The following is a 16,469-nucleotide window of genomic DNA, read 5'->3' on the forward strand; positions in this document are numbered from 1 at the left end:
TCGGTCACACTACCCTGCCCTCTCCCATACCTGGTCCCAAGGGAGGGACCTTTGTAGACTTGACACCTCCCCTCCCCAGGGGGAGGGCACGGCTCCTGTGTACTGGCCCCACCCACCTCCCTGGGTCTGGTCTCGGGTGTCCAGTGAATAGGTTGGTTTAGGTATGGTGGCTGGAAGACAGAGTCTCCGTGGCTCAATGTTCCATCTTACTTTGGGGAAGAGTTTGACAAGAGGGGACATCCTGCTGACAGCTGTACAGCTACCGTGGAACCACGACAGACTTCAGATTTTCTGCGAAGATTAATTTATTTGAAAGGCAGAGCGACAGAGGGAAGTGGTGGGAGGGGGAAGGAGGAAGAGGAGGAGAGGGGAGGCAGTGGGGAGAGGAGGAATCTTCCGTCTGCTGGCTCACTTCCCAGGGGCTGTAACTGCGAAGGCTGGGCCACACTGAGGTCAAGATCCAGGAACTCCATCCAGGTCTCCCGGGCAGGTGGCAGGGACCCAAATACTTGGGCCGTCACCTGCTGCCTCCCAGGTGCATGAACAGGAAGCTGGATCAGGAGCAGAGTGGCTGGGACCCAAACCAGCTCTCCGATATGGGATGCTAGAACCACACGTGGTGGCTTAATCCACTGCACCACAACCCCGTGCTGATAGACTTTAAATTGGAACCTGATTCTGTCCCTGTCTGAACCCTACCTGATTGCTCTTGCCCCTGAAGAGGGAACATTAGGGTGAACCCTGGAGGAGTCTGGACGGGGTGGCCCTGATCTGCCTTCTCTGTGCCGAGCCAAAGGGCAACACCAATTGTTTCCTGAAATCCCTTCCCCCCATGTGATGGGACAGACCCCAGATATGTGGAGCCGGGGGGGGGGGGGGGGGATTGGAGGTCTTCCTCACCTCCGACTTTCCTCCCCAAGTCAGGGGTGGCTTCTCCTACCTTCGTAACAACACAGCCAGGTACCCTTCGCTGGACACTTACTGGGCCCCACACAAAGCCGCAGGTGCTCTACACACTCACTACGATCCCCGTCACAAGGTGGAGAACCGCGTGGCAGAGGTCAGCCCACGCCTGTGGACAGCGGCTTGGAGGCTTCTCCAGGTCTGTCTCCCTCCAGGTGGCGATGGTAAACCCAGTAGGGAGGACAAGGGGGTGCCCCGTGGGAGCCCAGCTCCCCTCACTGCCACTGTGGGAGCAGCTCCTGTCGGGTCAGAAGGCCCAGGGTGAGTTCCTGGACCAGGGGGCGCGGTACCCATGTTCTCAAGTCCCCATCGCCCCAACTGAAGGTGTTCACACTCCACGCACCCCTGCCCTCTGAACCCCAAGCCATCTGTAACCTGACTTCATCATAATTAGGCTTCCAGCATGTAATTACAAGATTAATGGATTAATTATAATTTATTTGCAAATCATTAAAAGAATTGCTTGAGAACATTTTCTCTAAATATTGTTTCGATTGCCCAGGGCAAGCTAATTCAAGGGAGAGAAGAAGAAAAAAAAAAGTATACAACCGCCAATCTAATTAAAAATTAGAGATAATCAGACAAACCCACAAGTTCACTGAGCTCACTCTGCAGCCTGGGGTGTCAAAAACCTGGGTCCTGCTTCCTGGGACTGAATTGGAGTTCCAGGCGCCACGGGAATGACCATGGCCATGAATTCCTCCTCTGATTGCTTTCCTGTCTCTTTTCCGGGGTAGCCTCCCTTTGATGGCGAGGACGAAGATGAGCTGTTTCAGTCCATCATGGAGCACAACGTTTCCTACCCAAAATCCTTGTCCAAGGAGGCCGTCTCCATCTGCAAGGGGGTAAGTGGTGTGGGCTTGCTCTGGTGAGCACGGAGGCGCCCCTCCCCGACACCTGTAAGAGCGACAGTGGAAATACTGTAGTCCCACCCCACAGCCTTGCGCCCTGGTGGGATCGAGCCTGGGTGTGTGGTAGGGAGAGTGCGGAACTTCCCAGGACTCTGGCCTGGTCACCTCCTTGTTCCACTCCCTTGTTTCTACTTCATTTCAGAAAATCGTGGCAGGGATGCCCAGAGGCAATCGCAGGCCCTGGAAGGTGTTAGTTCTGTTCTCTTGCCTCACTGGGTGGGCCTTGGGCACTCCTCTGCTGGTTTCTCTGTGTTTGAGAGGCAACTTCCCAGTTGTCAGTGGGTAGATTAGCAAAGTCTCACAAAGCAAATGCTCCCATGTCCCAGCTAACAGTACCCCACCCTCAGAACACGGTACCCTGACTTCTGTGGGCATGGATGAGTCTTGCCTGTTCCGAGCCTTGCACAGGTGGGGCCCAGCTTCGTTCACTCAACCTAGTGAGTGTAGACGCAGCCACACCACTGTGTGCGGGTATAGCTCCACCTCTCATGTAGCCCTGATGTGCTCCATCCTGTGAACACATCACAGTTCATTTACCTGCTCCATAGAGGGTGGCTGGTGCGATCGTCTACACTGCCTGCTCCACAGCGGGTGGCTGGTGCGATTGTCTACACTGCCTGCTCCACAGCAGGTGGCTGGTGCAGTTGTCTACACTGCCTGCTCCCCAGCAGGTGGCTGGTGGGGTTGTCCACACTGCCTGCTCCACAGCGGGTGGCTGGTGAGGTTGTCTACACTGCCTGCTCCCCAGCAGGTGGCTGGTGGGGTTGTCCACACTGTCTGCTGTACAGTGGGTGGCTGTCCACACTGCCTGCTCCCCAGCATGTGGCTGGTGGGGTTGTCCGCACTGTCTGCTGTACAGTGGGTGGCTGTCCACACTGCCTGCTCCCCAGCATGTGGCTGGTGGGGTTGTCCACACTACCTGCTCCCCAGCGTGTGACTGGTGGGGTTGTCCACACTGCCTGCTCCCCAGCAGGTGGCTGGTGGGGTTGTCCGCACTGTCTGCTCTACAGCGGGTGGCTGTCCACACTGCCTGCTCCCCAGCGTGTGGCTGGTGGGGTTGTCCACACTGCCTGCTCCCCAGCAGGTGGCTGGTGGGGTTGTCTGCACTGTCTGCTCTACAGCGGGTGGCTGTCCACACTGCCTGCTCCCCAGCGTGTGGCTGGTGGGGTTGTCCACACTGCCTGCTCCCCAGCGTGTGACTGGTGGGGTTGTCCGCACTGCCTGCTCCCCAGCGTGTGGCTGGTGGGGTTGTCTGCACTGCCTGCTCTACAGTGGGTGGCTGTCCACACTGCCTGCTCCCCAGCGTGTGGCTGGTGGGGTTGTTCGCACTGCCTGCTGCACAGCAGGTGGCTGGTGGGGTTGTCCGCACTGCCTGCTGCACAGCAGGTGGCTGGTACAGTTTCTCCATGTTGGTTTGAGACTACAAGTGCGCTGCCATGAGCCTCGTGGGCCGTGTGTCTTGGTGAACACAGGAGCACAGTCCTGTGCAGGCAGTGCCTGGGAACGGAAATGCGGGGTGACGGGCTGGTTTTTCATGGTCAAGTGTCAGCTGGTTCATCTGGGCATCTGGGCAGTGTCTGCCATGGACCTTTCAAAGGTGGGGTGCTTAGATGAGATGCAAGGCCAGGGCCGAGTGGCTCCTGCCTGCAGAGAGCGCCCGGGCAGTGCTGGCCACCGTGTCCTGCCGGAGACATGGCCGGTGACCCAAGTCTCCATCCTCGGCGCAGCCTCTGTCTTCCTAACCCGTGAGGTTGACCGACGCCATCACAGTGCCGCAGTAGGTAGGGCTCGGATGTTGTGCCCCTCAGTGCGGCAATGCTACACACAGAAAGTGCAAAGATCCCTGTTTAAGTCGTTCTCATTCCATCTGGCACGTTCTGGTTGCATTCGTCCACACTGCTGCCCTTTGCCCTTAGGGTGAAAAGTCCCGTTCTCTTCATGTTCTGTGAGTGGGCGTCACTCCCCGTGAGCCCCTGAGTCTCTGGGGTAGCACCCTGAGACGCCGTCCCAGCATCCCCATGGCCGGGGCTGCAGGCCGAGCGGCGCAGGGGGAAGGCGCGGTCGCCCAGATACCACGGTCACCCAATGCTCTCTCTGCCTCCCTCCGCCCCTAGCTGATGACCAAACACCCGGCCAAGCGGCTGGGCTGCGGGCCCGAGGGAGAGCGGGACGTGAGGGAACACGCCTTCTTCCGGAGGATCGACTGGGAGAAACTGGAGAACAGGGAGATCCAGCCGCCGTTCAAGCCCAAAGTGGTGAGTGCACAGAGCAGCCTTTCTCCCGAGCCCCCTCTCTCCTCCTTCTGGGGGTGTCCCAGCCGCCCTCTGTCTCAGGGAGAGGAGGCCCCGTGACCCTGGCCTCTGCAGGGGACGGAGAACGGCCGAGCGGCAGCCTCGTGTTCAGCCCTGGGCCCTGTGGAGGGTGCCAGTAGGAGAGGTCCCCCTGCAGAGAGGGAGTGGGGCGGGGCTGCTTTGGGGCGGGACTTCCTGGACCACAGCCAGCAGAGCTGTGCTCGCCGCCCTGAGTCCTGGGCAGGACACAGGCCTTGCACCTGTGCCCAGCTCCCTGGCTCCGCCTGGCACTCAGGGACAGTCTCTGGCAGCTCCCTGGTGGGGCCCGGGTGCAGCTCTCACGCTGGCCACTGCCGCTTCGGACGTGGACGCCTTCCTTCAGACTCCCTCTGTGGGGTCCCCGTTGTCTTCATTTATTTAACAAACACTAGGAGGCGGGCACTGTTCTCAGATCTTTATGAATATTAAGTGATTGACACCTCCCAACACCCCTGTCCAAGGGATGCTGTTGTCCCTGGTTTACTGTTGAGGAACCTAGGCACAGAGAGGCTGAGTAGCTTTCTGGAGGACACACAGCTGGCAGGTCGGGGGAGAGGAGCCAGGATGGAGTCTGTGTCTTTTTCCCCTGCACCAGTGCTCCAGTGAGGGCCTGGTGGCTGGCACTCGTTGGTGACAGCCAGTGCGTGCCTCTCTTGATCTTTATAAAAGGATACATCAAACAGCTCATGGGAGTCCATAGTATGAAAAAACCATGCATGGATTCCAAAATTTTTTGCACCAAAGTTAAAACATCTTTGCTGTGAGCTTTCTGAGGCGCTCCCGGGTTTCTCTGGCTAAACTAGGCGTCGTGAAGATGTCAACCTCCTCGCTCACGCCACCTGCCATTGGCCGTGTCCCAAGTCCTGCTTTTCCCCACACGCAGATCCAAGGGCCGGGCAGCCGCCCACAGCGCCTCCCCACCAAGACCACACAGAGAGCCCTCTGCTCCTCTGTCAGTTCCAGGACCGTCCGCCGCGTTGGTTCGGCCCAGATCTGTCTCCTGTGATGGGTGCCCGTGAGCAGGCGCAGGGGGCGCCACGCCTGGGTCTATTCTTAGAGCAGCAGCGCCATGTCCACAGCCCCTGCGAGTCCCCTCCTCCCAGAATAAGGCTGCGGCGGGCGAGCCCACTCTGCTTTGTTTCTCTCGGATATTCTTAGCACAGACTAAGAAAAACTAAAATTAATCAGGTCAGTCGACTTCCTCCCGAGTCATCGTTTCCAACAGGGCCCTCCCACGTCTGCCCTGGACACAGATTCCTGGAGGGCTTCACGGGTGCCTGCCCCTCCGTGTACACAATTGGCCTCGGAGGCAAGGGCTGGGCAGTGGCCGGGATGATGGCGGACACGGGACACGCCTCGGGAGAAAACCCTGCGAGGGCGTCTCTTCTCTCCCCTTTTCCCTTTCTTACTTATTTGCCGTTTCGATTGAAAACGGGAAAAGGATCAGGAGCGTCTCAAACCCAGCTTGGAGTGGACACACTCACGCTCAGCTTGCTTTAGGGGGTGAGGCAGAGTGTCCCAGCAGCTTTCCGGAGGGCCACGCGCGCTGCAGAGCCGAACTCGTGTGGCATGGTTAGTGCCGTCTCCTGCTTCTGTGACTCTCGGGCCCTAAGCTCACCAGTGGGTTCAAACAAGAGGACGATGTGGCCCCTGGGGGCCGCGGACATCGCTGGCAGCAGAGTGGCGTCCATGGCAGGCTGCCGGGCTGTGGACAGTGTGTGTTTATTTTTTATTCTCGGAGCGCTGCTGTCATCGGTTCACTGGATCTCCTTAACTGAGAGCTGGACCCAAAGGAGGTGGATGTGGCCTCTGGCTGTGGAGGACCAGTCCCTGAACTCACGAACCGAGTGGAGAGCAAGGACCAGGGCCCCGAAGCCAAAGGTGCCTGTGAAAGGCCCTGGCCGTGACCGGGAGAGCTGTGACCAGTAGGAAGCGAGGGGCCCCGACTGCTTGCAGCACCAAGCCCACGGCCTGCTGCAGAGCCCGAGCCCAGAGGCGCTGGCAAGGCATGATGGACAGGACAGCAAGGGGAGTGCGAGGGGCACTGAGGGTCAGGAGCCGTTGGTGAGAGGCCTGAGGGCAAAGAGATGAGCAGGGACAATTCAGGTCCCCAAGAGAGCTGCGAAGAGCCGCTGCAGGGCTCGCTTTCCCCACGTCCAGAGGCCGGGCCACCTGTCGGCTGAGGGCACCCAGCACGTCGGTCTGTCGGCCCCTGCCAGGCTTGAGTGGAGACTCCACACCATGCGCTGTTGCGCAGCCTATGGGATGTTCTCACAAGAAGATAACCGAGGTCGGGCCTGCAGGGGCCCACAGGGGAGCCAGAGAGGAATCCCAGTTTTCCTGTGACGCGGGTCCCCACATGGAGCTAACTGAAAAGGTGCCAGGGTCTGCAGGTGAAACCCGGAGCCGAGCTCTGCGGAGCAGGTGCGGGGCGCAGGCAGTCAGCCAAGGGCACTGCCTCCCGCGTAGCAGAGCCGAGTGCCAGCCCTGGCTGACGGGCCTTGTTGTCTCGGCGCTTGCCAGGTACATTTTCTTCATCCACTGCCAATGACTCAGTTTCTCTGAGATGTATCCGACTGGGGGCCGGAAGCCGTTCCCACACACAGCGCAGCTCCCGGCTCCCATGGAGTGAAGCCCATGCCACAGATAAAAGACCCACGGGGGGAGTCTGGGCCTCACCGTCGTCTGCTGGGTGCTTCGGAGACCAAGGTTATGCTGGTGGAACCAGGGTCGGTCCTCTTCATCTCATCTTCGTTTTCTTGTTTTCATGCTCCAATGAGAAATTATTCCAGCATCAGCGACCCTCAGGAGGGTCGAGGCGTTCCACGGCCAGACATCACAGAGCTTGCTATAGCAACTGGGGTTTCCATCGGATGTCAGATTCTGCAATGCCGCTGATGAAGCGCACCTTCAGACCAAAGGGCATGCAAAACGGAGCTCCCAAACGAGGGACGTTTCACAGCACCGTGCTCCATCAGGGGCTCCGTACAGCACTGCCGGCTCGCGGCCACTTCCAGGTCAGGATCTGCGTGAGGTCACACGTGGAGGAGAGCGACCGGGGTCCGGTGTGCAGGACTCTGGCTGTTGCCCCTTGATGGGCTGTGAGTCTGGGGACCCAGGGTGAGGGGAGAGCATATCCCGTAGCGGCCAGCAGTGGGAGAGTCCAGCCCAGCTGATTTTCTAGAACGTGAAATAATGGTTTGGCCGGATAGAGCCTTTCGTGCGCTGGTTTATTTCATGGAACAGAAGCAGCCGCAGCTGGGCTGAGCCCTCCCGTACCTGTCACCTCCTCCCTGGGGGAAAAGGCCCCCACACTCTGGTCTTGCTGACCCCCACCCACCCACCCAGGAAGCCAGCGGCGAGGGTCCTCTGCCCCACAGGCCCGGGGCTGGCCAGCTTGGCAGTTGCCTCGCGTTCTCAGCAGCAAACCCCAATCCCCAAGGAGCCCCATCCGTGTGCAGTTTGAGTTTTGCCAGCTCTCACCTCGATTCCTTACTCACGTGAATACAATGACCAAGACCACTCTGCAAATTTCCACTCACCCTGCTGGCCACAGGGAGCCGTGGCTACAGATACTGGAAACATAAAGCCACTTGATTTTTCTCTTTCTGAATTCTACCCATCAGTACCAAAGAACAGAACAGCTGGTGCAGAGGCAAGCCAGGACCGTGTTCTGTCCTTAAATGGTTATTAGAGGGAAATTAATCTACACCGCTAACACCAAGAAATATATTCCTGAGCCGAAAGGTAGGCAACACACTTTGAAAGTGGTCTTCCTTGGGAAATTACTGTGGTTATTTTGTTAGAAAGAGACTGGGAAAAAATAGAACACGTGCGGTCAGGACGTCGCCACCCTTGCAGCACGAGCTGGAGAGAGGAGGAGCAGTGAGGACCAGCGCGGGTGTCTGCAGTGAGAACACAGAGCGAGGGCTCCCAGCTGAAGTCACCACGGAGCCCTTTATTTTAGGGCCATAAGCTTGCTTCGAGAGCTTAATACAGCTTAATTATCAAAGATGGTGTCGTCGAGTAGGTTTTTTAAATTTTATTTTGAAATAATTTCTAGTTTGAGACTTGCCGATGAGCTGGGGAAACAGCATCAAGGGTTCCTGCCTCCCCGAGTGTTAACACGTGACTGTTGGCTTCGTTCTCTGTTTGCCCTCGGCACCTGAGTGTGTAGACGCGCACGCGGTGTGTTTTCCCCCCCAACGTCTGAGAGTGAGTTGCAGGTGGAACTCTCTTTACACCCGAGTCATTCTGTGTGTCCCCTGCAAGTGAGGACGGCTCCTGGGACTCTGCTCCTCTCGGAGTTGCTCTGAACGGTTATTTCTATAGATTAGCAGCTGTCTGGGTACAGTGTGGGTCCTGGGGCGACTGGCTGACGCTGTACCGTAGGCTGCGTCTCACCAGTTACCTGCTAAGGCGGAGTGGCTTCCCGCAGAGCCAGTAACGGTGACACTGACTAAAATGGCAATTATCGAGACTTGAGAAGCTCTGCCGGCCGCGTGGAAACCCGGCCGGCCCCTGGAGACTAGACTGTGTCGTATCTGCACACATGTAGGTGTGGTTTAAGCCTTCCAGCCAGTCCAAGAGAGCGCCAAGCCGCTTTCCTATCTTGGATAATTGCCATCTCCAATACTTGTCTGCTCAGAAGAGAAGATGGAAGATGTGAGAGGTTTGATGACCAAGATGAGTGCGCGGCGCTGGGGGGAGCCTCAGGAGCCCAGCAGTGCGTGCCGCCGTAGACACACATTCCTAGTGCCTCGGGGTGAGCACACAAGCGCCTGTGTCAAGGTCCCTGACAGGGAAGGCCATTCTACCCCATTCTGGGAAAAGCAGCCGGAAGTCCCCTATGCTGGCCATGAATAGAAAGAAATAGCAGATGCAATGCATGATTAGATTAGCCAGAACCTTTGCTCTCATCCGCACGTGGTTCTCTCTTGTTCCGCGGGTGGCTGATGGCCCGCGTCGGTCAGCGACGTCCCCCGAATCATAGCCTCCCTCCGGCAAACCTGCTCTTCCGAGATGGCTCCAAGGCCAAGGCGGCCAGTGCTGGGTAATTTTGCCCAGGAAGCCAGCGCCCATCTCCAGTCCTTCGCCACAGGCGACGTTAGCAGAAGGTGAGGGAGGCCCCGATCCCTCTTGTTCAAGACTGGGATTAAATATTCCCTGGGAGGGGAAATAGCAGCCGAGCAGCAGGGAAGGCTGTCAAAGGAAAGATGCTGTCTCTGTGGCGCCAGCTTCCGGTCCCACTGCTCCTGTCTTCTCTATAACCCTCCAGAGAGTCACGCGTACATGTGAACGCACACACAGCACGGCTGTCCCATGTTCCGCACCATGTGCTGTGTCTGGGAGGTTTTCCCGCCTCAGCCCCCGGGGGTTTGTGGCGTTCTGTTCATGGCCACTCCTGAGCCAAGGCCAGGCACTGACTGTTCTCCAAATCCTCTCCTCTGTGTCCCTTCTCACTCTCCAGACTGTCTGTACCAAAACGCACTGGCTTCAGTGGGCATCCAGGCCTTCGGTGAGCACATTTCCAGAACCTTGGGTGACTAAACGAGCAAACTAACCCCATTTCTAACTCTTAACGGCGTGCCCCTGCTTGTGTGGGTTCTGCACGGAGGTCCCCCCTGCCTGGCATGCCAAGCTCCAGAGGCAGAGCAGGCCAGCGTGGGCACTGCCACCCAGGGAGCCCAGCGCAGCCGGCCATGAACACAAATGGAGACAGTGACAATGCCGTCCGTGGGGCCGCAGCAAGAACTGCGGCCACCCCCAGCACTGGGGTTTGAAATGCGCCTGAGACATAGCACAGCCTGCTGCACCTGCCAAGCGCAGGAGACGCCCTCACTTATCTGCGTTTCCTTTTTCCACGCTTCTGCACTACCTCGTGCTCGGCTTGTCCTGAGCTCTTCCTGCTCTTTGGGGCTGGTTTGGTTTGGCTTCTTAGCGGCTGGCGTTTTGAGCTAGTCCGTGTTCCTGTGCCAGTGACCTGGGTCACATGCCATGGGACAGAGACCCCGAGGCACAGGGCAGGGTCAAGGCCAATGCACATGTATTGCTCATGCCCAATGGCCTCCCACAGGTGAGACTCACAGCTGAGAAGCCGACCTCTGCGTCCCCCAGTCACCTGTGCCCTGCATGGGTTTGGGAGCGGGCCTTTTGCCACATGGGGCGTGGTCGGGAAGCTCTGTGGTCCCGGACCCCACCAGGCCTGTCCCGTGGTGCTCACTACGCCAGACTCCGCCCAGCTTCACTTTATTAGTGGATGATTTTACCGAATGGATGGGAATGTGAAAAACAGCAAAAGAGTCCATCCCAGGACCCAGAGCTGTGGAACAGGGAAGGAGATCATTCATAGTGCACATAGACACACATCACGCGCCTTGTGCATGCTGGATACATGCCGCGTGCCTCGCCATTGAGAAAGGCTCTCATGCGCACGCGCACACACACGTCCCCTCCGCCCGCACGGCACCTTGGAAGGCAGGTGCTCAGGTCCCGGTTTTGCCCAAAGCCAGGCCCTGGGGGTTGGGTCTCTGGCCCTTCCCCTCACAATGCTTTCCCTTGGGTCCACACGGCCAGTGAGCACGAGACAGCCTCAGAGGGGACCAGAGGGACTGCACTGGGCTCAGGCGCCTGCACCGTGCGGAGAGGCCGCCTCCTGCTGCTCTCGCCTTTGTTTTCTGCCTCGCCTCCTTTGCATGGTGGATCACGTTCTACATGGAAAGCCCAGTTGGCGAAGGGTGTGGGCGGCCAGCCCCAGGGGTCACTCTCAGCTGCTGTGTGTGGGTGGCCAGGAGCTCTGCCGTGGGCAGCCCCAGTCTGCCCCTTGCCATGGGCACCAGGAGCCTGTCCTTCCTGTGGGAATGACTTTCCTGTTCTTCCCTGAGACATTGGGGGGAGGGCACCTGCGGGCTGGCCACCTCCACATCTCCTTCACTTGCTCATTCACTCATGCACCGGCGCCGTGGGTACCCCCTTAACCCTTTCATCTCTGTGCCTCTTCTGCTCCCAGCTCAGATCCAAGATCTTGCCTGAGGCCCATTGCCCATCCAGCTGATGGTATGAGTGAGGTGGGGTCACAAGAATCTCTTCCATGTTAGGAAGGTGGTAGCGTGTCCAACCTGCTGCGTGTCTTTTCCCCGAGGATCCAAAGAGGTGGCGGGGCTGGTGGTATCACTGTGAGGATGGTTGTAGTTGTTCACGTGAACAAGAGGCTGACCACCTTCTCCAGTTTGACTTAGGGGAAACCATCTCTAGACCTAACGGGGCTAAGAGAAGGCTATTTTTAAAATGTTGAGAGGTCCTCTGGAGCGGAAACATAAGCACTTTTCACAGCGCCGAAGGCTCGTGTCTGCCTCGCTCCTTGGCTCAGAGAAGGAATCGCCATCCTCGTACGGGCTCCCTTTTGAGTCTTGGGTCACATGTGCACCTCCAGCTTGCTCCCCCATTGCTTGCGAAGATCCACCCACCCGCAGCCCCCTTTCGGCCCACGGTCCCTGTGTCTGAACTTCAGTGGTTCAGTCTTGAAGCTTTGCCCTAGGCCTGCCCCTGCCCCCTTGGCTTCTCCATCTAAAGTAAAGCAGTTTAGGAACAGCTCTCCTTTGCTGAAATGTCATCTCTCTGTCTTGGAGAACAGGGAAAAATCCCAGAGATTTGGAGGAGTCTGCGGTGGTGAGCGCTTGAGGCTCGCAGGGCCACTGTCACTCGGTGTGATTGCACGGCAGTGACCTTGGCCCCAGCATCTCCCACTCCCTCTGCCCACAGTCAGCAGCAGTCAGAGCCTGAGGCTGTGGCCAGGGGCACGTTCTGCCCTGTCCATAGGACACTAAAGGCCTCAGGGCGTCCTCAGGTCTCCATTCCATCCTTGGCGGCGGCGGTCACGTGCTCCTCTTTTACCATCTTGGGCACTTGCCTTTTCCTCTGCTTTTCATTTCGGAAACTTCCCATAGCGAGGTGATTTGTGGGCGTCATAAAGGCAGTCTGCAAACAAAGGCTTGGCCCCCTGCGTGTTTTCTCAGAACAAATCGATAAACCCGGAGCTAGACAGGCAGCCGTCCAGCCGGCCCGGGAGAGGGAGGAGTTTGCTCGGCTCGCCGTGCTCTTCCTTCCGGGCACTTGCGGTCTTGCCTTGTCGGTTTTCTCCCTGCTACCCCGACTGGCTCATCTGGTTCCCGAGTGGCAGGAGAGGGACAGAGGACTCAGTCGGGTCCCTCCGGGCAATGGGCTGGATACATCAGGTTCCCAAAGGATGCTCCCCTCCAAGCCAGCTCCCCCGGCTGTCCCCCTTGCTCGTGCTGCTTCCCCTGGCCTCCTGCACTCACAGGGGACCGTCCCTGCCTAAGGTCCTATTGGCCCTCACGCCATGCTCAGGGCCCACTCAGCCTCACCCATAGCCTGGCCACACTCAGGGTTCTCGGCAGCAGCACCCTCCAGGCTCTGAGCCACTAACACAGTGGGAGGTGTGGGTGGTGTGTGTGTGGTGTGGGTGGAGGGTGTATGTGCCGCATGTGTGGTGTGGGTGGGTGTCGTGTGTGTGTGGTGTGGTGTGGTGTGTGTGTTCACACCTTGCAGGTTGCTTGGCAGCATCCCTGGCCTTATCTAATGGATGCCAGTAACAGCACCTGCCCAAGTCACCACAGTCAGATATGGGCTTCCCATGGGACAAAACCGTCCCTAGCTGAGAGCCACTAGTGCATCCAGAGGAGGACAGTTTCCTTAGTTGTTAGGGTCATCACTGTGGCATCTAAACGTGGCACCTCTGTGGACACTGGTTCCCGTCTAACTGATGAATCACAGACCAGCCCCTGAATACAGCCCCTCCCCACTCATTTCCACAAGAGCCGCTTCCCTGCTTAACACGGCCTGCGTGTGGGGTGTCCCTCTCCTTCCCACGGCCTGTGTGGGGTGCCCCACCCCAGCTTCCCACGGCCTGCGTGTGGGGTGCCCCGCCCCTGCTTCCCACGGCCTGCGTGTGGGTGCCCCACCCCAGCTTCCCACGGCCTGTGTGGGGTGCCCCACCCCAGCTTCCCACGGCCTGCGTGTGGGGTGCCCTGCCCCTGCTTCCCACAGCCTGCGTGTGGGTGCCCCGCCCCAGCTGACTTGGGCTTTGAAGCGCTTTGTGCTCTTCTGAGGGACAGCCGCCTGGGAACCGTGTGGAGAGAGGGTGGAAACGTTGCTGTGTCACCCGCATGACGCATGAGCAGGCCTCATGGTCACCAAAGGGTCACCTGGAGGTCCCCAAAGAACCCCATCCCCCCTCATCCCACCACACACCCACACCAGTCCCTGTGGTGGGAATCACCCTGGGTGCAGAGTAGATGGTTGCTTATTAAGATGAAAACATCCCCAGAAAGAAAAGCTGTCGGCCAGGAAGACCTTTGAAGCTACAGTTTCCACCTCGGCAAGTCCTTAGGCGGAAGCTTTGATGAAAAATGGGTGGGCAAAGTGCAGTGCAAGTGGCTTCTCACGAAAACCTTCTAGAAGGTAGAGAAGGTGAGAAAGGACGGCCCTGCCGACTAGGCTGGCCTTAGGGAAACTCAGCATTCCGAGGGTGCTTCGTGGAGAAACGGCGTATAATAGGCAGTTTATCTTGGTGCAAAGAATATTTTGAAATCTGTGCAGTTTGTTCAGAATTTGCATTTTTCATAAACTTTTTTGAAGACCTAAAATGCATGTATTTCCAAAAAAAAAAATCGTACCAAAACAATCATAATTTCATTTTCTGCAAGCTTTTGGGCGTCCCCTCCTGCAGGTGGAACTCTCACCACCTGCTAGGTCCAATGCAAAACTCTTAGGCTTGGTAGGCAGGACTATGCCCACTTTACAGATGAGGAAAGTGGAGGCAGGTAACCTCGAGCTGCCCTCTGTTAAAGACAGCTTAAAAACAGGAATGCCTGGTTCATATAACACCTTTGCTAACTCAGCATTAACCCACGTTGCCATGGTACTTACTACCAGTAGGTTCAAGGGCATCATTTGCAGCATGTTGGGAGTCGTGGGTAGGGCCACCTGGGATCCCAGAGACCCTGCCACCACCACCGCACCCCCTCCATGTGGCTGGAAGAGTAAGGAGGAGGCAACACCCCCACCCCCAGCTTGAGTCCACCTCCGAGCCACTGAGCCACGGCTGCTTAAGCGACTTTGCAGGCAGCGGCTCGGCCCCGCCTCCCCAGGCCACAATGCCAACCTCCTCCAGCCCGGGGACTGCCCTGCAATTGCCCTGCTGTCCTGCCCGCCAGCCGCCGGGCTGCTGCATGTGGCTGTGCGGCTGCCAGCCGGGCCCCGGTGCACGTCGCCCAGCCCTGCCACCACGCCGCCGGGAGATTCGAGAACGTCCTAGTGAGAAGGCAGCGATGCCGCAGCTTTTACCTTGGTTGCGAGTGTCGTTGCGTGGAGCCAGCTGCAGGGCGGTCACCTCACCCTCCCGGTTCAGGGGTTTTAGCCGACATCCTGGCCTTTTCAACATGGAGGGAGCCCTGACCGAGGGCCCCGGCTGCGCGTGGCGCTTGCGCTCGTGGCTCTGCTTGCTTGGTGACTGGGGCCGGGAGGGGAAGCCGTGTCCTCGTTGCTACCTTGTCGCCCACCAGGGTTTCCCTTCCCAGGATCCCAGGATCCATCTCCGTGGTCGGTGGCTGGGCCTGGCTCCCAGCCCCAACAGCCCTGCAGGCTCTCCAGGAGTCTTCCTGCCTCTCCAGCCCTGCTCCCCTCCACCCCACCGTCCAGGGCCACCTGTGACAGCACTGACCGTGTCTCGCTTTCCTCTCCGCAGTGTGGCAAAGGAGCAGAAAACTTCGACAAGTTCTTCACGCGAGGGCAGCCCGTGCTCACGCCGCCGGATCAACTGGTCATCGCTAACATAGACCAGTCTGATTTCGAAGGGTTCTCGTATGTCAACCCCCAGTTCGTGCACCCCATCCTACAGAGCTCAGTATGAAAGTCGCCGGCGAGACCCAGCGTGCCCACCCCCTGCAGCCCCCAGCACCCCTAGCGGCGGGAAGTGATCCTTAACCCTAAAATTTTAAGGCCACGGCCTTATGTTTTTGCTCCACATGGAGGCCTGAAAATTGTAGGGTTATAGTCCCAAGGCGATCAGCTGTCCAGGGTCTCTCTCTTAAAACCAAGAACATTATGTTAGTGGATACGCAAATCGTGAACAGCGGCCGGTTTGATCATGTGGGAGTTGCACCTGGCTGTAGGCCAACCCCTCCTAGGCAGAAAGCAGGCCCTCGCCCCTCTTTTTTTTTTTTTTTTGGTACGATTTGGTATATTCCCATATCCTGTTTCTGGCTGGATTCTCACCATGAGGCTCCCCCCAAGCAGAGAAGCGAAAGTGAACCTGCCCCAGCCTGGTGGGCCGGAAGCACCTCCAACCAGGAGGTAAAGGAATGGGAACAGGAGCTCAGAGAAGGGGAGGTCTGCGAGCTGCCAGCCGCGGTCTGTGCCTCGGTGGAGACGACCCCTTGGGTGTGAGAGGCCGGGACGAGACTACTCACTATCCCCCGACATCGACACGGCGTCACCAACTCTAGCCCAGCTTCCAAAACAAAAAGAAAATCTCAGATGAGCCTTGGGTGATGATCTGTCCTCCGGTCCCCTGCTTGGTTGATAACTATCTTGACACTTGCATTTGTTTTGTTGTTTTTTTTTCCCCCAAGAGGCCAAACCATCAAGGACTTTGCTAAGCGAGCTTTTGTGGAATCATTTCAGATCCAGGACGAAGCGGTGTGTGCGCATGTTCCTCTTGATCTCGGGGAGAGTACACCCCGGTCCAGGGTGCCATCAGTAACCATGCCACTAACGCGTGTTGTTAGCCAACCCCTGCCCCACCCCCACCGATATTTTGCTACCTATGTTGTCCCCCTCCCTAAGAATCTGAAGTGTACGCCCCCCCCCCTTTTGTACTTATTTATTTATTAAGCTGCAGTGACCTTTAGGAACGTACGATGTTCAATAACTTAACTTGACTCCAGCGTCAGTCCCCACCAATAGACCCTCGTCCTGTTCCGAGGCCCTGGCGTCCGCTTAGGGATGGACGGCCCCCCAGGTCGGGTTCCCATTGAATGACACACCTGGAGCTGTAGAATCAGGACACCGGATGCTTTCTGGGTAGAAGGATTTTAATAATGTTTTGCAGATGCATCATGCAATGAATTTTGCATGTTTATAATAAACCTTAATTACAAGTGAATCTATATTATTGATATAATCGTATCAAGTATAAAGAGAGTATTATAATAATTTTATAAGACATAATTGTGCTATATTTGTG

At 57.6% G+C, this 16,469-nt stretch overlaps 1 protein-coding gene across 3 annotated transcripts in view; it reads left to right on the forward strand.

Moving 5' to 3' along the window:
- The window catches only part of PRKCA (protein kinase C alpha), a 420,895-nt gene extending 405,017 nt beyond the window's left edge, over positions 1 to 15,878 (forward strand). For 2 of the 3 annotated variants that reach the window (XM_062175255.1, XM_062175254.1), the window contains 3 exons: positions 1,701 to 1,808; positions 3,989 to 4,129; positions 14,970 to 15,878. In XM_062175255.1, the coding sequence (XP_062031239.1) occupies positions 1,701 to 1,808; positions 3,989 to 4,129; positions 14,970 to 15,134 (414 nt within the window). In that variant the 3' untranslated portion in view covers positions 15,135 to 15,878. Of the gene's footprint in view, positions 1 to 1,700; positions 1,809 to 3,988; positions 4,130 to 9,674; positions 9,785 to 14,969 lie in introns of those variants that run through there. The other variant, XM_062175253.1, reaches the window with a different exon arrangement.
- Positions 15,879 to 16,469: the final 591 nt, after the last annotated feature.

Source organism: Lepus europaeus, chromosome 18, assembly GCF_033115175.1.
Source record: "Lepus europaeus isolate LE1 chromosome 18, mLepTim1.pri, whole genome shotgun sequence".
NCBI lineage: Eukaryota > Metazoa > Chordata > Mammalia > Lagomorpha > Leporidae > Lepus > Lepus europaeus.